The sequence below is a fragment of the Simochromis diagramma genome, unplaced genomic scaffold (assembly GCF_900408965.1).
Source record: "Simochromis diagramma unplaced genomic scaffold, fSimDia1.1 OVJJ01000463.1, whole genome shotgun sequence".
In the NCBI taxonomy this organism is placed as follows: Eukaryota; Metazoa; Chordata; class Actinopteri; order Cichliformes; family Cichlidae; genus Simochromis; species Simochromis diagramma.
This window is the reverse complement of record NW_024386941.1, coordinates 3,074,699-3,094,745: the sequence shown is the minus strand read 5'-3', so window position 1 is coordinate 3,094,745 and position 20,047 is coordinate 3,074,699. Positions and strand designations below refer to the sequence as shown.

Genomic DNA, 20,047 nt, shown 5'->3' with positions numbered 1-20,047 from the left:
TTACGGACGAGTGGGCCGCTGCTTTATCTCTTACTTTGTCAAACACTGTATATGGGTATAGTGATGATATTGCTGCTATCCTGCACTCGGGTAATTACATATAATCCCTTTGCCCTCGGCTACACAACCTGTTATGCTGGAGCGATTCTGCTGATCCAAAGTCCCAGTTTGTCAAAGTGCTTTAATATCTTGCTTTAGGGGGCTTACGGGAAGATTGATTGAAAATAAAGTAAATAACAGATAAATATAATTCCCACACCAATACCCATATTTCAAAGGAAATTCTAAAGGAAAAACGCCCTTTGGGCGTGCAAATGCAGCACTGTAAGCGTCAAGAGTCAACACTGGACGCAGGGTTAGAGCCACTCTGACAGAAGGTCCAGAGGCTACAGGATGAGCTCGATGACCGAAGCAGATTTGGGTCATAAAGATTAAACAATTAATAAATCATCTGATGGAGCAGTATTTCCCAAGGTTAGTGAAGCGCGTGTTTTTCCCCCTTTAAATCTCTCTCTCTCTCTCTCTATATATATATATATATATGACAGATAATGATATTGTTATATTTCCATAATATCGATGTTATTGCTACTTTTACGATGCTACAGAAATCTTTCATTTCATTTGTTTTCTCCATCTAGCTCTTTAGATGATATAGGAAGGGAAACAAAGTTCACCAGAAAATATGTTTCAAATATTATTTTGATCTTCACTTATTAAATCCTTATTTAAACCACTTCGGTTTAAATAAGGATTTTTTCACCTTCGCTGGCCTAACAGCAGGATACATATTCAGTTTATATTGTATTCGCAAATATAAACGATCTGCCCCTCTATCAGAACAAATTCTGCATGTATTGCATGCATTTAACGGATTGCTCAGTTACTTAAAATCTTGTTACTAATGTCACTAATTATGACTGAATACACTGGACATCGTCAACTTCTGTCATCATGGTGGTTATTTGTGCTGAAGCAATTAGCTCCTCAGATAACCTTGTTATTCAAATGTAATTAGTGAGCAGAAAGTTGATTTTCTCTTTTAAAAATGGCGATTTAATTAGCAATAAAAATAGTCACTGTCATCAGGTATGACCTCAGCTTAATGTCTGTGGTTAAGACGTAACACGTTCTAAGTTTTCCATGATCAGCAAGTGGTGTTATGTATAGTCTATTTTGGATTATTCAACAGTAACTAAATTAAAAAGACATGTGAATCCAGCAGAGGCTGAATGGTCAGTGTCCTCCCATGAAATGAAGGAGAGCAGATGATGAATCTGTGGGTGGTGTCACACATTTAGTGTGAGTTATAAATCAGCAGAGACCCACTGTGCACACTGTTGTTCAGTCACTGGTTGGATCACTGCTGTCTCATTGTCCAGCCCTTTTTGTGATATAAGGTAAAAAATTATCCTTTAAAGCAATAGAATATTTGTTTATCTTCCTCGAGAGAAATTATTAATCTTACTTTAGCAAAGGAGGGATTACCAGCTGAAAAGGTAGTTCTATTTTGGCTTACAGAAATAATTTTACAAACCTAAAATGTGATTGTAGCCCTGTGTTAAAGATCATATGACTAAATACACTTACCTGTTTTTAGATGGAGCAATGAAGAGAAAGCCACGATGCTAAGACAAATTGTGGTCAAACCCCGGAGACAAGCTTTTTGGGGGGCCGGTTACCCATTTCATCCTCACTCTTCCTCTTGCCTTTCTATGAAGGAGGAAGTTTTTTTAGAAGCTGCAGTATATGGCAATATCCCTGAAGTGAGGCGGATGTTGGAAGAGCTGCCAGAGCTCAATGTTAACTGTGTCAACTACATGGGACAGAATGCACTGCAGCTGGCTGTTGCCAATGAGCATCTAGAACTTACCAGACTTCTTCTAAAGAAGAAAGACCTCGCCAGAATAGGAGATGCTTTGCTGTTAGCCATCAGTAAAGGTTACATTCGCATAGTAGAGGCCATACTGAACCACGAGGCTTTTGCAGACAGTCAAAGGCTGACTAACAGCCCCAGCCAGGCAGAGATGCATGATGACTTTTTCTCCTATGATGAGGATGGGACACGGTTCTCTCATGACATCACTCCCATCATTCTGGCTTGCCAGTGCCAAGAGTATGAAATAGTGCATATACTTCTTCTTAAGGGAGCCAGGATAGAACGACCCCATGACTACTACTGTCAGTGCAAGACCTGTAGTGAGCAGCGGAGGCATGACTCTTTCAGCCATTCACAGTCCCGCATCAATGCATATAAAGGTCTAGCCAGCCCAGCATATCTCTGTCTCTCCAGTGAAGATCCTGTGATGGCAGCGCTGGAACTGAGCAATGAGCTTGCAGTTCTGGCCAACACTGAGAAAGAGTTCAAGGTACAGTAATTACAGTGTTCACTCAGGATGCATATTGATGTTTTCGCCAGTCTGTTTATGTGCTTCACTCATTCACAGTGCATATGCTGCTGTTCTCTGTTACAGAATGATTATAAGAACCTGTCCATGCAGTGTAAAGACTTTGTGGTGGGGCTCCTGGATTTGTGTCGAAACACAGAGGAAGTGGAGGCTATTTTAAATGGGGACAAAGAATCATATCGTAGCTCAGACACCACGAACAGACAAAACCTGATTAGGTTAAAACTTGCAATAAAATATGAGGTTAAGAAGGTAAGCACATGAGCACTCTTTAGCTTTTTTTTTTTTTTTTTTAAATCAATCTTGCTTCCTTCATCAACCTCATGTTTGAATATGTAAAGTGTGTAAAGTAATCCTTTTCTCTTCCTGTCTCTGTCTGTCTGTCTTTGTCTCGCATGAACACACACATGCACACACGCAAACAACACATACCTTTAAACTCAAATGAGGCAGTTTGTGGCACATCCAAACTGCCAACAGCAACTCCTTTCCATCTGGTATGAAAACCTATCTCGACTCCACCAGCAAACAACAGCAGTTAAGATTCTTCTTGTTCTCGGTGTAGCTCTTGGGTTGCCTATACTGGCTTTTATTTACTGGATAGCACCATCAAGTAAGGTTAGTTTACAAAAAAAGTTGCACATAACCTAATAACCTGCCATACAAATGTTGCATTATGCCTGCTGAACTTTAAATTGCCAAATTCTGGTAACACTAAGTTAACAAAGCTGTAATGTAGGATTGCGCTGACTTTTTTAGTTTCCTGTGAAGTTTTTCTCATCATCAATGTTTCAGTTTTTATGACTGGCTTAAGCACTGCCATGTATCTTTTGATGTATAAAATATATCACTGAAATATGTATAAAAAAATATGTGATTTTAGGTTTTGTTCTGTTTGTTGTCTCTCGCTTCAGTTTGGGAAACTTATGGGCGGCCCTTTCCTGAAGTTTGTGGCGCATGCAGCTTCCTTCATGATATTTCTTTGCCTACTGGTCCTGAATGCAGCAGACCGCTTTGAGGGAACTTCACTGCTGCCCAACATGACCATCCATGATTACCCTTCACAGCTTTTTCGTATGAAGACCACGCCCTTCACCTGGATGGAAATTCTCATCATATCTTGGGTCATAGGTCATAAGCGTAAACACACTTTGTCCCTCACCAATATACTTATGGATTTCTCATTATTTTAGTCAGGGTCCTCTTAATATTACACTGCTGTGCATGTCAGGGTAAGAACATCAAAATCATTCAAGATTTATTAATCTTCACACATCTGCTATGATACAAATTGCCCACATTCACCAAGAAAATCTCAAACTACAGACCAGACTTTGAAGCTATGTCAAACATGATTTACCAGTAACAGCAATAAAAATTCCTATGTGATGTAAATACTATCCAAATCTTATTAATAATGTTTGTACATGATAAGATTTTATTACACTATTTCATATAAGAGCAAAAATGGGACTGCCAATCACTTTTTTTTTCTCCACAGGGAAGATCTGGGAAGAATGTAACAACATTTGGTCCCAGGACATCCGGGAGTACATATCAGAACCCTGGAACCTTCTAGACTTTAGCATCCTCACCATTTTTATGACGTCTTTCACTGCCAGATTAATGGCTTTTTGGCATGCATATTCAGCCCAGTGTTATATTGACAAGCACCATAATAGCCTGTCCAACATGACGTTACCCTTTGAAATACAGTATTTCCAGCTTGGTAAGTGTAGACCAAAAAAATTCAAGTGTTGTTGGTATTATGGGTAAGGATTCAATATTTGTTTACATTGTTAAAATAAAAGGTTGCTGGTCTTAGATTTTAATTTTGTTCTAATGTTGCACTGGACAAAGAGACAAACTTTTAGGTGTTATCTTCTTAGCCCAATTAAATTTTTTAAATTCATCATTAAAATGAAAAATGATCTTTATTGGTATTTGATTTATAAATCTTAACACAAGTAATAATATTAACAGAGACAAAGTTTAGATCATAAAACCTGTTCTTACATGCAGCATCTCTCTCTCTCTCTCTCTTTTTTCCCAGCTCGAATCCACTGGATGCCCTCAGACCCGCAGCTTATTTCCGAAGGCCTTTACGCAATTGCCGTTGTGCTTAGTTTCTCCCGCATTGCGTACATCCTGCCCGCCAACGAGCGCTTCGGGCCTTTGCAGATCTCTCTGGGAAGGACGGTGAAAGACATATTTAAATTCATGGTGGTGTTCGTAACAGTGTTTGTGGCTTTCATGGTAGGAATGTTCAATCTGTACTCATACTACCTTGGAGCCAAACACAATGATGCCTTTACAACGTAAGTGTCAAACGACTTCAAAAACGCAGTTTTTAGAAAAATATGATCAAATGTTTCCTTTACACACAAAACGTGTCTAATAAATATGGCACAATGGTTGAACTATACTAAATTCTGATTTCTGTATTACTCCAGGCTTGAAGAGAGTTTTAAAACATTATTTTGGGCCATCTTTGGGCTGTCAGAAGTGAAATCAGTGGTGATTGACATCAACCATAAGTTCATTGAGAATGTAGGCTACGTTCTGTACGGGGTGTACAACATCATCATGGTGGTCGTCTTGCTGAATATGCTCATTGCTATGTTTAACAGCTCTTTCCAAGAAATTGAGGTACAACTTCATCACTGATATTTCTAATTTAGAACTGATTTGACTGGTACTGTATCTTAAGCCCGATTGCCAAATTTATCAGTGTTTTAAATTTACATCTTTTTTGTTTTTGTTTTTTTCCTGCAGGATGATGCAGATGTCGAGTGGAAATTTGCAAGAGCTAAACTCTGGTTCTCTTACTTTGACCATAGTGGCACACTGCCTGTGCCCTTCAATCTTGTGCCCTGCCCAAAATCAGTATCTTGTCTATTGCTGAGTATAAAGGATTTCATCTGGAATGTACCTCCCGGCAGACACACAAAAAAATCACGCAATGAGATGGAGCTTAACAATGTGAGGCACCACCAGTGTCGTTTGATGAAACGACATTTTAATCAAGGAAGTTTTGCAAACAAATTTTGTTGAATGTACTAGTTGGAATATATATCATCTCAGCGGGTCTACAGGGCCTTCTTTTGTCACATTGATAGGTACAGGTTGGGGTTGTAAGTACCTATGTTAACACCTTCTTCTTTTGGTTGTTTTTGTCTTAGTTAAGACGACAGGACGATCTGGCTGGGGAAACATCTCTTTGTCCAACCCGTCATCAAGTAAAGCTTTTTAAATCTCCAAATGTTGATTAACTGCTTTATAAAGGAGCTTTCAGTAAATTGTCTTTCCTGATAAAGGTTTTGCATACATAAACAAGTGCACATAAAAAGTGCAAAGTTCGTAATTTATTTTGGTGTCATCTATGGAATCATACCTATGAAACAGTATAAGGCATAAAATAAATTTGCTGTATATACACATAAGGACCCATAACATGTCAGTCCAAATAGTCCGAATTGTGTCTTGTGTGAGGGAAATAATTAGCAGAGCAGAATAAAACTATAATCATGACTTTGTTACTTTATTACAGAAAATAATGAATTGTCTCATTAAAAGATACATCTTAAAAGCACAGAGGGATAAAGATAACAATGAAGTGAATGAAGGTAAGTTCTTCTGGGCTACTTTTCATGCCAGGATCACATAAAAAACACAATTTTATCCTTTTCACTTGCTGTTCCTCAGGTGAACTGAAAGAGATCAAACATGACATCTCCAGTCTTCGCTTTGAGCTCCTGGAAAGGGAGAAGCACGATAAGAAGACACTAACAGAGCTCATGAGGCAGCTGGAAGAAGTAATGCATGCGAAGCAGAAAGAAGAGCAGAAGCATACACTGGATATGGTTTCTTAAAAACAATAAAGATTAGAAATGTATTTACTGGACACACTCCATCGTTCTCATTAATGAGGGATTCAGTCAAGGCCAAATGTTTCTGTGACACAGACTTAACACACAACTTTCAGACACAACTTAGCTGATAAAACTACATATTTTGTATTCATTATAAAAAAAAATTCCTCCATTTTCTCCATTGTGTAAACTTATTAATTTGTTTGTCTTTTGATTTTTTTTCCGTGCCTGTGTCTGAACAGTTTGCTTATTGCTACAATAAAGGAACTGTAATGTAACTTTTCCTGTTGCTTTGACTAGGCTACAGTTCTGAGTTGACTGCTGTCATCTGCATGATTTGTTTTGGAGGTAATTCATCTGGTGCTGAAAACCAGAAAGCGATTCAGATAAAACAGAAAGATATGTTTGATTGTCTCAGTCGCAACACTCAATTAAGCTTCTTTCTGATAACTGCGCTCAGTGTAGCTGGAGGAAAGTAGTTACTTTTTCTTTAATGTAACTTCAGTTAATCAACACAACTCCAGGCTTGATGTTCAAAACTGTATCATTTTTTTTTCTTAAATGTTGTTCTTTGTCAAAATATTAATTACCCGAGTATAATGTTTATTTAATGTTATTAAAGTTACTCGGGTTATCTTCATCCCATGAGAGATTATGCGTTTTTAAAATCATTGCACCACATGCTGTTGTGCTCTCTCATGCTTGGTGTTAGGCAAAATATCCGAGAACAGTGTGACCTGTCATGTAGACATCCAGCTCGCCTCCATATAGTGAGGCAGAAAGACTAAAAGCTACAACCAGGCTTTAACTGTCAAGCCTGTGAATAATGCAGCTGTGAAGCATTTACACCAAGGACAGACATGGCTGTTATAAAACAGCGAAACTGATACAATTACCACCAGAAGAATCTATAACATTAACATCCCCAGGAAATTTACCCATGTGTCTGAAATATTCGAAATTTGATTAAATGAGAGGATTTTTCGAAGCCTGTTGGTGGTCAATGGGAGCTATATTTAAAGTTTAAAAACTTGTGAGAAAACTAGGCCATTGCAGCACATTAAAGAACACATTATGGAGATATGAAGAACAATTACAGCATGAGAATTGTTTCTGATGTTGTCAAAAACATGACGCAGGAGATAGGGGCCAAGGTCGTTGTGTGAATAATAACGACATGCATCAGCAACATTCACATTTCCTTTAAAAATAAAACCCTCTATAATATCTAACAAGGTTGAGGCTAAAGATAAAACAAAAAAGTAATTCAAGGTAAAGGGCAATTTTATAAACAGTAGCCATTAGATGGCCACATGGGTGATAGTCTTCACTTTATCAAAGTCTTTTTATATATTCATCTGTCTACAGTAAAATTATGATGCTTAAACGCAGGGTTAGTTTCCGAGCACTATGAAATCGATTAAATATGAAAAAGGAAACAGTCAGTTAAAGTTATAAAAAATATTCCTTTGAAGAAAACTAATAAAACAGACAAAAGTTTGTGATTTAGCAGAAATCACAAGGGTGATGTTGGAAATGATTATCCATTTTGCGAGTTACTGGGGTTTATCTTCGTCTTTCCGATGGCGATAAGAGTTTATAGTACTTTCTCCTTTGGTAATAATGCCTTCCCCATATTTTACTTAATTCATGAACTGTAGGGCGGAGACAAAAGACCATTGGCATTGAAGTGATGCACTGTTGATTCTCCTCTTTGGTCTATTGTTTAAGTCTGGTGTGAGAGCAGTGCAACCACATAGATGTCTTGTCTTGGATTCTTCCCCTGGCAACCTTTGGAGGACCGTTATAGTCAGAATGAGGAATACTACGAATATGTGAAACAAGAATAAAAACAATCGATGTGACTTTTAAAGATGACTACTACCAGCACAAGGTTATGCTTATAAATCTGCCGAGATTATCGACTGGGGGTCGTAGTTGCGCTCTCATCAACATTGGCCAAAACTTCGTTTTATGTTTTTTTCGTTATACAAACAAGTGAAAAAATATAGATATATATTAATGGAATAGACCTTATGTGAAAGAAAGACAAGTGACTGCCTTTTTCCACGGGGAGGAGGACTACAGGAAGGTTACCAAATCACAGCTTATCATACACCTTCCAACCTCCGAGCGCCCTCCACTCTCTGTTGTGCGCTTAGAGGTTCACAAAATGGAGAATAAAACAAACGGGAAGATGGGCACCAACAGTACTTCGGTCGCTGATTCCACCGAAACAAGCCTAAGTGACGTGATTGAAGCTGGATACAGTAGGTCGAATACAAAATTGCCGGCCGATTCACGGTTTCTAAATTGCATGTCCTCTGTGCGTAATTTTGGAAACGTTAACACACTGATCCAAGGTCTTAATTCAAGCCCTGACTGCGCAGTTTTTAAAGACTGTAACACAGTCGATCCTTCACTTGGAGCAAAACATTTTTATGACCGTAACAGAGACTATCTTAAATGTGATGGTGTTCCGTGGGAGGATTTTGTTAAACTTCAGAGGACAAACGTGGCCGCATCTGAAAGTTTACCAGGCGCAAGTCTCCCCTCTACCTCCGGGGCTTGCAAGTTCATCAAAGATGAAAAGGAGCCTTCTGTGATTATGGACATCCCCTGTCACAACTTTGATCCATCACTCGAGATTTCCACTCTCGATACCTGTTCTGACACCGACAGGAAGCAGCACTTAGGGCTTAGCAAAGGTGAATCGACAAGTTTCGATCCCAACGCGCAAACAGCTGGGCAATTGTCGATATATAAGACTGATGTTCCTCGTTGGCAGATGCAAGCATCTCCAGGTGAGACCCAGTATTGGGGACAGTCGGCGGGGGTAAACGAGGACCCGTTCAGAACTAGTGGCTACAATGTGATGCAGAACCAGACCCAGACTCTTCCTCAGAGGAACCCAGCTCCTTTCTCCACATTCCCCGGGTAACTACTACTCAGCGTGATAACTGCCGACAGAATCTTAATCATATTAATCATAACAGTGTCGCAAAACTTTTAACACAGTTTGGATAGGTGTGAATGTTGGCACGTGTAACTCGAGGATCAAAGAGTAGCCTAATTAATTACACAACTGTCAACACATACTTTATCATTTTACAACGACTAACGGTTTTCTAGGTATTTCTGAATGTAACAAAAAATATTTTATCTAATGCAGAGTCCACAGCGCTCAGTAGTCTTTGTCTGAATATTTTTTCTCTTCACATATATTTACTTTCCCCCCCAGTATGCCACCCCAGAGACTGTGTATGATCTGTAGTGATGAGGCATCTGGCTGCCACTATGGAGTCTTAACGTGTGGGAGCTGTAAAGTATTTTTTAAAAGAGCGGTTGAAGGTGAGCAAAGAAAATCTTTAACAAATGTCAAAATAACCACAGTGTGTGTGTGTGTGTATATGTGTGTGTGTGTGTGTATGAATATATATATATATATATATATATATATATATAGTTTTCACTGCTTTACTCCTTACTGTCTTTTTCTTTCTTTTGATTCTGTCCTCATGTCCCTCATTTAAAATGCTGCACAATGTACTACTAACGTAATACTACGATATTTAAACAAATGAAAAATCTCTCTTAGTGCTTAGACATGTATTTTCTATGTTAATCTTTATAAATTTTTCCTAAAACCAAGTTAAAAGAATAATAATGACCTTTTGTGGTAGTTGTTAAAGGTTATTAGCAACAGTATCACAGTTACTAGTGTACATCCTGTTCTTCCACTTGGAGTTTTTTTTTCTCCTGTTATCTTTCAATGTGAGATATATTAGAGCCACTATGTCTCACCGTGGCCATGTCACTCTGTCCTCACAGCCTTGCCTCTATCTAATTTTCTGCCAGAGTGCTGCCTCAGCGTGGAGTAGAGTATTCATGCTAATAGTCAAGAACTCTTCAACACATTCTCTTCTTATTAAAGACCTCTCCCGTTTCCTACATATTTGGAATGGAGAACTGCTAAAAATGTTTTGCATTGTCTGTACCTATTCATTCAACAGGCCATCACAGCTATCTCTGTGCTGGGCGGAATGACTGCATTGTGGACAAAATTCGGAGAAAAAATTGCCCTGCGTGTCGCCTTCGAAAGTGCTATCAAGCAGGAATGATGCTTGGAGGTATCATTTGGTTTTATTTATCATGTAGTCCCAAGAAACCATGATTAAAACCAAAGAGAATATTCTGCATGTTTAGATTAAAAAGAAAATCATGACTCAAAAAAAACAACAACAAAAAAACCCTCAAAAACTTTACTCTTTCAAATGTCTTATTGGCACGAATTTAGTGGTTTCCCATCAGATCAAACCAGAACTTGTGTTCACGTCACAGGGAGGAAACTGAAGCGCTTTGGGGCCTTGAAAGACGCAGGTTTGACCCCATCCCTGATGTTCCGGTCCCACATGACCATGCCCGGTGACAGCCAAGCCTTGACTCCCATGTCTTACATACCAGGCATTCATGAGCTACAAGTCTCCCAACAAATGCTCAACATCCTTGAAAACATCGAACCAGAGGTGGTGTACTCTGGTCATGACAGCTCCCAGGCTGATGCTCCCCATCTTCTGCTCACCAGTCTCAACAGGCTGTGTGAGAAACAGCTGATGTGGATTGTGAAGTGGTCAAAATCTCTCCCAGGTAACAGCTTTCTGCATCTCAGGGCCATCACAGTTGTTGTCATGGGGATCTAGTGGCGGGCCTTGTTGGAAGTCTAAAGTCCTAAACGCCAAGATAGAAGACTTTGTAATGCCTTGAATATTGTCACCGAGTCAAGTGTTTGACAGGAAATTTTAATATAGTTTAATATGACTGTAAACACCTACTGAGACAAAAATGTTACTGTTACTGGAAAACCATATATATACGAGAAGAAATGTTATGAATGAAATGTTCTTCTTTTTCTTTTTTTAGGTTTTCGTAATCTACACATCAATGATCAGATGACACTCATCCAGTACTCGTGGATGAACATGATGGTGTTCTCTCTTGGGTGGCGCTCCTTTCAGAATGTCACCGGTGAACATTTATACTTTGCACCTGATCTGGTTCTTAGCCAGTAAGTAACCACAGTCATCGGCAATTGAAGATGGCTTTCGGTTGGTGATGATTCATGAACTCTTTTATCCATAAGTTAGTGATTTCAGTAGAGAGAGAGTCTACTGGTTATCCAGAGACGTAAACCATTTTGTGCTTTTGTCCATTAGGGAGCAAATGAGGAGATCTCCAATTTACGACCTCTGTCTAGCGATACAGTTTATTCCTCAGGAGTTTGCAAATCTTCAAGTTACACGCGAAGAGTTTCTTTGCATGAAAGCCATAATATTGCTCAACACAGGTAAGACTGTTATGCTAGGGCTGTTCGATATAACCATATATATCAGATGACGATATAAAAACGTCTATCGTTGCATTTTACGCTATCGTTTGTTTCGTGGTGTCATAAAATAAACTGTTTACGGCAATATTTTTTCATTATTTTGATGGTCACTGTAGTGGCTATATTAATTTCTTAAAGTTCTCTCTTTCTCTTATATTTTATATAACCACACTACAGACAGACAAGCGCTTGTTTTTATGCGTTGTCGTTATTTCGACCTAAACCTTTCACAATAAAGCTCAAGATCCCGTTGAGACTTTTCAAAATAAACCGAATCACAGATTTTGGTCATATCGCACGGTCCTATTTTACGCTGTTAAGGAGACTTACAAACTAAGCTATGATCAGTTACAGCTGCACTGCACAATAAAGACAGTTTTATAAAAGCAGTGTGACAAGATTTATGTAGCAACTGCTATCAATCCTAGTTTTACTAACGGCATTTACCTTTAAAATCATTGCTGGCTGGTACTTGCATAACATCTCCCCAGTATTTCTTTACTTCTTCTAACAATACTGTTTTGAAATGTTTAGTGCAATTTTAAATATGCAAATATCTTCTCTGCACTTAGTGCCTCTTGAAGGATTAAAAAGTCAGGCAGCATTTGATGAAATGAGACAAAACTACATCCGGGAGCTGACCAAGGCTATTCAAATGAAGGAGAAGGGCATCGTGGCAAGTTCCCAGCGATTCTACCACCTCACCAAACTCATGGATGCCATTCATGATGTAGGCTCCCCCACAGAGCTCAGTATAACCGTATATATATTTTTGCCACTTTAACAACTACCAAGACACAAATTGATGTTTCTTTTTTAACAGATAGTAAAGAAGGTCAACCTGTTCTGTTTGAGTACCTTCATCCAGGCAGATGCCATGAAAGTGGAGTTTCCAGAGATGATGTCAGAGGTCATTGCCTCCCAGCTTCCCAAGGTCCTTGCTGGCATGGTGAGGCCCCTCTTATTCCACAGCAAATGACATTGCCAACACAGATACTGCAGCTCTGTGAAGACAGCTTGTGTCTGGATTACTCATCCCATTGTTACTGGATTCTTCAGAGCCTTCATTTTGCCAAAATGCCTCTAATTTGCTTGAGGTTAAACAGGATGACCAGGTTTCTTAAAATGTTTTTTAGCAGAGACATATCTTGAAAATTATACATTTAGAGGCATCAATCAATAAAGTTCCTATGTTTTATTCAGGTGTATCCACCATTTCCATTCCTACAAGTTGTGTATAAAACTTGCTTTGAACATAGTAGGTTTTAAGAAAACCATTAGAGATATTTTTGTATTCAAAACAAATAAAAAAAAAATACAAAAATGCTAACATTTGTCAAGGAAAGGTGCAGAATAAATTGAAATTTTTGACTTAAGCTAATCAATACAGGATACCAGCATAGTAACTCACCATACCTACTTAAGGAAGGTGAAGCCTTTAAAATAACTTTGTTTAAAATATTTATAAGAACGAAAAGTGACCTATGAGCCATATTTTCTTAACAAAACTTAGCTCACCAGCTTTAATTTACATCCATATCTGCATCAACATAAATGTACATGTAAATAATGAGATCTTAATGCAATGCAAGTGACAACTGCAAACATGTTTATTACCATTAATGTTGCACTGTTAAGAAATCCAGACCATTCAGGACAATAACCACATTTTCTCCTGAGTTATCGCAACTTCTGAGTTCTTTGGCCAGGAAATGTGACAAATTTGAAGTAAAACATTACTGGCTTGACAAGATTAAAGGGTCCAAATGTAAAAAATAAAATAAAATTTATTGTCATGTCTTTATGGATAGGAAGAACACTTGAGGAGAACTTTACTGCTACAAAGCTTTATCTCCACTCACTAACTATAGCAAAGAAATTTGGACAACTGGTCTATCATGCTTAAGTTTATTTATAGACATGTTTATGCACTGTCAGGATACAGCAGATGTCTCCAAGGCATCAAACTTCCAGTATATAAAAGGATGCCAAATGTTACATATTTGGGATATGAATATCATTTCAATGATATAACTTGCCCCTGCAAATTCAGACTCTAAGGGAGTACAAGACCGGCATCGCTGTTCAAGGCTGCTTTGCATTCCTAACATGTAAAAGGAAAAGAAAAGAACATCCTGATCTTGGCAACAGCGAAACTAAAAATGCACTCCCAGAAACAATTTGGCTAGCCAGAGAAACCTTTACTTCAAAGTGACCATGTTGTTGATTTTTCTTTTATGCTTTTCTTAAACGGTATCAATGAAGTTAACTTTTTATGTAATTAGAAACATTTCTTTAGAAAAATGCTGTGACAGAAATAGAACTTTATCTGTTAACGCTATGCTTGTCTAGTTGTCATTACCAGTACACCGGCGTATCAAGGACACTTCTCGTAACATTCATTTGTAACATTATAAAACAAACATGTGATATATATCATTGTGAGCAGTGTATAGTAATAATAAAAATAATAATGTCATGAGAAGTAAATATCTTTTGATGTGGAATTACAGAGAAAAAGACTTACAAACTTTAATGTACATTACAGTACCGTGTAGCTACTGAACCAGAAAGTGCACTGCAGCAGTGAGGAGATTCAGTGGATGAGCAATGATCAGAGTACAAAAACATGAAAATTAAGGTGCAAACCCATTATACATTTTTTTTCTATTAGATTCAAATAGATCTTCTCATTTTAAATCACAGCTTGTTAAATTACAGTCAATACAAATGTTTATGAGACAGCAGATTTTCATTAACTTCTTGATGAATATGTTTTGCTAATATAATGGGAAGTTAAAATATGATATTTTTCTGAGAATAAAATGTGTGAAATGGGATATGATATTGTTTGGTGATTTTGTAAGTGAACGTTGTCACTCAGTGCAGCCAGCAGGCAACATAGTTAAATCTAACAATAATGTCCATTCTCCAGAAGCACACAATAGTCATTACAGTAAGGGAGGTATATCTTTGGACTTGTCGCACTGTTTAAGCAATTATTGACCTGCTTGATAACTGCTAAAAATGCATAATATGCATTAGTATAATAATAGGGAGATTTAAGCACATTGTGTGATTTGTTTTCCATGGATACCATGAAAAGATGCAAAGTTTACCACCTGTCAGAGGAAGACAACATAATTCTCTGGGATTAAACCTGTTTTTCCCTCGTATGTTGCTTGGAGCCAGCCTGGTTCAACAGAGGGGTAGACTACAGGACAGAAGAGAGAAAAACATACCGAGCCAGTGAAAAAACAGATTCAGACTTCTGATCTGGAATAAGCTGATTTGAATCACTGAGCCTATATTTGACTGCATAATTTACAAGAATTATTGAATATTAGATTGAGGAGGGCTCTGGGCTAGTCTGCTCTTCAGATTCAGTCCCCATGAAGTATTTGAATTTTAGCCATCGTGAAAGAAACGCAAACAGTTTAAACCATTAAAACTAAACTAAATTATTGCGGAGATTCACCAAAACAAAGGGAAACAGCTGTAAAATGTCCGGTAAATACAATCTAGCAGAGATGTGCTGAATTCAGATGTAGAGAAAATGGAGAACAATAAAAGTCTGCCTGCTAGTAAATTGTGGGGAGCATTTGTTGACGTTTTTGCATTTGGCTCTGCTGGCTGTGCTAAGAGGAAACCGGCACTGGTGCATTTCATTACTAGGTTACAGTGACCTGCCTAGACTGTTTGTGGGCCAAGTCATCTCTTAATGGAAACAAGCAGGAGGCAATAAAAAAAATCTTGGCACTGTTTGGATGTTCATAATGTATATGGGAGTGTCGCGCTAAGAGCAAAAACTTTCCATTTCAACACTGGAAATTCACCAAGTTCCTGCTCTTTGCTGTCAGCACAGGTCAGGCAAATTACCCCCTTTGTGTGTGCAGTATTTACACTTCCGATCAGCCTTTCAACGAATCATTTGCAATCTCGAATCCGAGCACTTTTGCTGTAAAGCGAAGGTCGGCTTACAAGCAGACAGTTAAATGTGCTTATGTGTTTGCGCTTTTTCTGCTCACCGTTTGAGAAGTGTGCCCCCTGTGGGAAGCTGAGCTCATGACTGTGCTCTGCCTCACAGGAATACATTGCCTTGGCATCTCTGTAAAGACAACAAAAATATGCTTTGTAATCGCAGATTTAAGGAGATAAGCGTGGGATCGATTAGGTCAAACTCTTGTTTGGGGTTGTCATTTTTTATCACCTTCCAACTGGAGCAGACTGTTGGGTGGAGGCATTTTCAAAAAGCAATGCTCGGGCAGCCACCCTGAAAACAATCGGAAAAAAAACAATAGAGTTCAGTGCACTTCATTGTGTAAAGTATGTCAAGCTGTAATTATGCCATTAAAGACATGCATGAGTGACAATTAAGATGATTTTAAAATAATGAAACAGTGTAACTGTGTGTTATCTATTATAATGTATCAGTGCTGTCTTGGTTTACTTGCTCTTGCCAGCATTTTTCATTGTTGAGAATGAAATGAAAGGCTTAACCACACAATGTGGGAGGTTTCCTTCCTCCTGGCAGACTCAGCTTTAACACAAAGCTCAACTGAGTTAAACTATATAACGAGGCCGCACTTGACCCTGGACATAACCCCAGAGTCATGGGGACAACAGAGACTAGGGCAAGCTAGCTGGATGCTATACGGGAAAACTAATTGAAAGACAAGTGTGACTGGCTTCTTAGACAAGACAAGTCAAACTATCTATTCATCTCAAGAGATCCAGTGCAGACTGGCGCTGGGTCACGGCAACCCGAGAGCAGGCAGAACGTAATTAAGGCCAGCTCTCCCACCAGAGCAGAAAAGACATAAATCTCACAACACGCACTCATCTGTCCTTAGAAACCTCTCGATGCTCGTAAACAGATGAAGGAGGCAGAAAACTCAGAGGGCAAACAGAGAGGAAGGGAGAAAGAAAATCAAGTATATATGTAAAAGCCTGTTTGCCTTGTATTTATTTTGTGGAGACATGTTAAAACTCTAACTTGTGATGAGAAAAATGATTTGCTTTTTAAAGCTCTTTACACTGAGCCAGGTCTTTGGTAGCCATTGCTGACTGAAGTGTCCATCCTGCGGCGGATCGCTTGTTTTGGTGGAAGGTTTGGGTGCTCAGTAGGCTTTAAACTCTCTTTGGACTCCAGTGTTGATAAACTTTGGACAGATCCAGAGCAGCTCCTGTGGCCTGAAGGGCGACATACAAATAATAACTCGCAAATGACACATAGAAACAAAAGGCAGACACTAAGGAACAGCTATCACGCTGCACCAAATAAATCAGGAAATAACAAAATATTCTCGAGCTACTGTCAGTTTTTGAAAGCCCTTGAAGGATAAATCGTAACAGTGAAAACTACCCAGTTTATCTATTCTGTCCTGAAATTTCACTTTCATGAGATTCTGATCGACTTGATTTTAAGTCAAAATAACTGCAAATTACGTTTCAAATGGCATCGCTTCACGATTATCGTACCTTCGGATATATGCAATGATTTGAGAGAGGGTGCAGTTGAGCGGTTTAGCAGCTCTGGCCTGAGGTCAGCACGACAGTGTGGGGCTTTCTTGGGTGCAGGAGACAGCCTTGGTGTTGTGCTGACTGAGGACGAGCTAAGAGCATCCTCTGACTCGCCATCTGTGCGTCCCGTGTCCTCCCTGGAGCTCGAGTCGGGACTGCTGACAAACACGGCACTCTGGGGGCCATTTGAAAGCTGTGAAGGTGTCCGGCGGAGGTCCAGGAGTGACTTGTCCTGACATGTCCTCTGTCTAGAGGAAGCTGTTTTGGAGGAGGTGTTTTGCTCAGAGGAATGGGAAGACAGAGACTCCATACTCCCCATGGGGGTGCTGTCTGGACTGCTGCTCAAAGCGTCACCTATGCAGGGACCAGAGACGAGGCACACAAGGCCCTCATTAAAACCTGCTTAGCAAGTAAAAGATTTTCGCTTCTTTGCAATTTAGACAAAAAATGTTTAGATATTATATTATTCATTAGCTTTAGAGAGCTGGCCTAAATGTAGGAGACTGTGTGTAAAGATTCCTAAAAGATATTAAAGGCGTGGTTTAACAAATTGTGACACTCATCACTTCCTTGGTACTCACTATCTGCATCTGCAAGACACAGTGTGGGAGTGTAGAGGCTCCGGGGTTTTCGGGGCCCGGTGGACAGACAGATGGCCCTGCTCCTGCGAGAGCCAGGTCGACTCTGGGGCTGGGGCAGAGGCACATTGGGATCTGGAGGCTGGTGGAAGATCTACAGGTCCAGAAAGAAACACTGATTACTCAATCAAAAAAACAATCGCTTGTCCATTGAACAAGCTACCTAACTGCCATTAATTGTCCACCTTTAAAACAGCCTTTGGGCTATGACACTGGGTGTTCAGTAAACCAGTACAAACATCTCTGTAGTTTTTTTCTTGATCATTTGAGCTGGAAAGGATTCAGAAGCAACCCCAAAAGATCATGAGAAGCAGCATGGATGCCTTCAATGCATCTGTGAGACTAAAAAAGTAGAACTTCAGGGCGAGCCCCTAAAGCAACCAAGAAAGTGTGTAGAACCCATTTCAGAGAGTCGAGACTGATTTAATAAGACAGAAAATAGCAGAGAGAGAATAAACCAGCCTCTGTAATGATAGTAGTGAAGCTCACTATGAGAACATACGATCTGAACCAAATTTACCTGAATCCGTATCCACTCTTGATAGTGGAAAATCCTGCCAGTTTGCTCAAACCTGTTCTGTTCATAGTCATAGGTACTGTACCTTTGCACCATATAAGCATAAAAGACCTGCTGCAGTCCTCCAAATGGAGTCTCAGGTTCAGGAACCATAAGCCTCAAAAGCTAATGTGCCATTTAATCCAGTCTCTACCCCTTGTGTGCCTTATAGCTCCACATTGGCTTCTCATACACCTTCAAATTGAGTTTTGACACCTAACCTCTCTCTCCTTATATACCAGAAGCCAATCTACAGCTCTACAAGCACCTCAAGTGCCCATTAAAGGCCAAATAATTTGCCTCCTGACCAAATGCCACCAATCTGTTCCTTTGTATGTTCCCATCAAGTCCAACCCTCTGTATCTGCAGGGGCTTAGCATAGTTTGCCAACCTATGGCCTATATTTTCAGTTACCACCAGTTCAGCAGGCCATGGCCGCATTATATGCAGTTTGACCTCCACCCATTATTACTGAAACCTCACTCTATTTGTTCTCCTTTACCTACCTTTCCAGTAACATTCTCCGTGTGAATACCAGTGTGTACCTCAGCAGTTTATATAGCAGCCTCAGGCCCAATACAGGCTCATATTCAACTACAGTATCATGCTCCACACAATTCTCTGGTGCAAAACAGGTGTTTGTTTTAGGTGCAAAAGTCAGCATCCAACCGCAGGGAAAAGGGTAACACCACCTGGGTCTGGGTGCAATTCCCCCCTCCAGGGGCAAGGGTACCTAGACCCGGTTTGTAGAGTACGCTTGGGGAGTGTGATTGTGTGTACAGCGTCTCTTTATGTCTGTCTCCATGTTGGTTGAGTGTGGAGTAAGTGCCTATGAGAGCATGAGGGTGGGAATGGATGTTTGTGTCTGTGTGTGCCTGTATGTCTGTGTCTATATGTCAGGTTGGGTATCAGACGCCACCTCTCTGGGGACATCTCAGGCCCTCCAAGGTTTGGAGGCCTATCTCCACCCACCACCACTTCCCCTGCCAGTGGCGGACTCCCTCAGGTGTCGGTGCGTTGGTGGTTCTTTGTGTCTGGGGGTGGGCGTCTGGGTACACACCGGCTCACTCCTTGGCGGCCGCTTATCGGGGCCTGGAGCCTGGGGCTCGCTCGGGCCACTCCGGAGGTGGGGTGGCCCCGGCCTCTCGGCCTGGGGCTCGGTCACTCAGGCACAGCTGGCTGCCGGCGGAGCTCACGGGCGCGTCACTGCAACTCCCCCTGGCTTCTGCTCCGCGGCTGCTGAGTGAGCCCTCATCTGGGACTCTCCTCAGCTCTTACTGGGACAGTGGCGCGGCTGCCCCTCTGTTGGTCTTCCTTGGTCTCTTGTGTTCTGGGGGCCTCTGGATGTCTGGAGTCTTGATCTCCTCCATACCTGCTTCATGCCCTGGAGGACGGGGCTGTGGCTCCCCACACTCCCTAGCAGATCGTTACATGGAGAAACCTTTGGAATGCAAGCATGCTGATCCACACAGGTATGCACACAGGTGTACACACGGGTATTCACAGACGCGGACTACAGCTTTCTTGGCTGCTGCCTCAAAGCACATTGTGCGCTGTCTATCTTGCGTGCTGCACAATATCGTTTATTATTTAGTAACTATTGATATCTATGACTAGCTAGTTTATTGTGATGGTGCTTTGTTTTCTTTATTATTATGTTGCTC

At 40.1% G+C, this 20,047-nt stretch overlaps 3 protein-coding genes across 7 annotated transcripts in view; 2 read left to right on the top strand and 1 right to left on the bottom strand.

Annotated features, from left to right (window-relative positions):
* Nucleotides 1-20: 20 nt before the first annotated feature.
* On the top strand, nt 21-7,920 carry trpc6b (transient receptor potential cation channel, subfamily C, member 6b). The gene is made up of 12 exons (XM_040037526.1): nt 21-474; nt 1,601-2,369; nt 2,475-2,660; nt 2,862-3,026; nt 3,323-3,539; nt 3,910-4,137; nt 4,462-4,726; nt 4,862-5,057; nt 5,184-5,390; nt 5,591-5,647; nt 5,959-6,034; nt 6,114-7,920. Exons 1-12 carry the CDS (start codon nt 455-457, stop codon nt 6,278-6,280), a joined length of 2,553 nt encoding a protein of 850 aa, XP_039893460.1. The 5' UTR covers nt 21-454; the 3' UTR covers nt 6,281-7,920.
* A 122-nt stretch (nt 7,921-8,042) lies between these two features.
* On the top strand, nt 8,043-13,644 carry pgr (progesterone receptor). Of its 2 annotated transcripts, XM_040037528.1 has the most exons (9): nt 8,878-8,988; nt 9,069-9,217; nt 9,522-9,631; nt 10,294-10,410; nt 10,622-10,927; nt 11,201-11,345; nt 11,494-11,624; nt 12,239-12,396; nt 12,490-13,644. In XM_040037528.1, exons 2-9 carry the CDS (start codon nt 9,069-9,071, stop codon nt 12,643-12,645), a joined length of 1,272 nt encoding a protein of 423 aa, XP_039893462.1. In that variant the 5' UTR covers nt 8,878-8,988; the 3' UTR covers nt 12,646-13,644. The 2 variants fall into 2 exon arrangements, with proteins under 2 accessions (XP_039893461.1, XP_039893462.1); XM_040037527.1 differs by having other exon boundaries at nt 8,043-9,217.
* LOC120737072 (rho GTPase-activating protein 42) overlaps nt 13,259-20,047 on the bottom strand; it is a 74,633-nt gene continuing 67,844 nt past the window's right edge. For 2 of the 4 annotated variants that reach the window (XM_040037522.1, XM_040037525.1), the window contains 6 exons: nt 17,771-17,921; nt 17,148-17,543; nt 16,703-16,859; nt 15,877-15,939; nt 15,695-15,774; nt 13,259-14,880 (listed from right to left, as the gene is read on the bottom strand). In XM_040037522.1, the coding sequence (XP_039893456.1) occupies nt 14,792-14,880; nt 15,695-15,774; nt 15,877-15,939; nt 16,703-16,859; nt 17,148-17,543; nt 17,771-17,921 (936 nt within the window). In that variant the 3' untranslated portion in view covers nt 13,259-14,791. Of the gene's footprint in view, nt 14,881-15,694; nt 15,775-15,876; nt 15,940-16,702; nt 16,860-17,147; nt 17,556-17,770; nt 17,922-20,047 lie in introns of all 4 variants that reach the window. The other 2 variants (XM_040037521.1, XM_040037524.1) reach the window with 1 other exon arrangement.

Excerpts from the sequence above, each read along its gene's own strand:
- pgr (XM_040037527.1), top strand. The coding sequence starts at position 8,454 with ATGGAGAATAAAACAAACGGGAAGATGGGCACCAACAGTACTTCGGTC. Across the intron at positions 10,928-11,200 it reads GTGGTCAAAATCTCTCCCAG|GTTTTCGTAATCTACACATC; the intron begins GTAACAGCTTTC and ends TTCTTTTTTTAG. Across the intron at positions 11,346-11,493 it reads CCTGATCTGGTTCTTAGCCA|GGAGCAAATGAGGAGATCTC; the intron begins GTAAGTAACCAC and ends TTTGTCCATTAG.
- trpc6b (XM_040037526.1), top strand. The coding sequence starts at position 455 with ATGGAGCAGTATTTCCCAAG. Across the intron at positions 2,370-2,474 it reads ACACTGAGAAAGAGTTCAAG|AATGATTATAAGAACCTGTC; the intron begins GTACAGTAATTA and ends TCTCTGTTACAG. Across the intron at positions 2,661-2,861 it reads TAAAATATGAGGTTAAGAAG|TTTGTGGCACATCCAAACTG; the intron begins GTAAGCACATGA and ends CAAATGAGGCAG.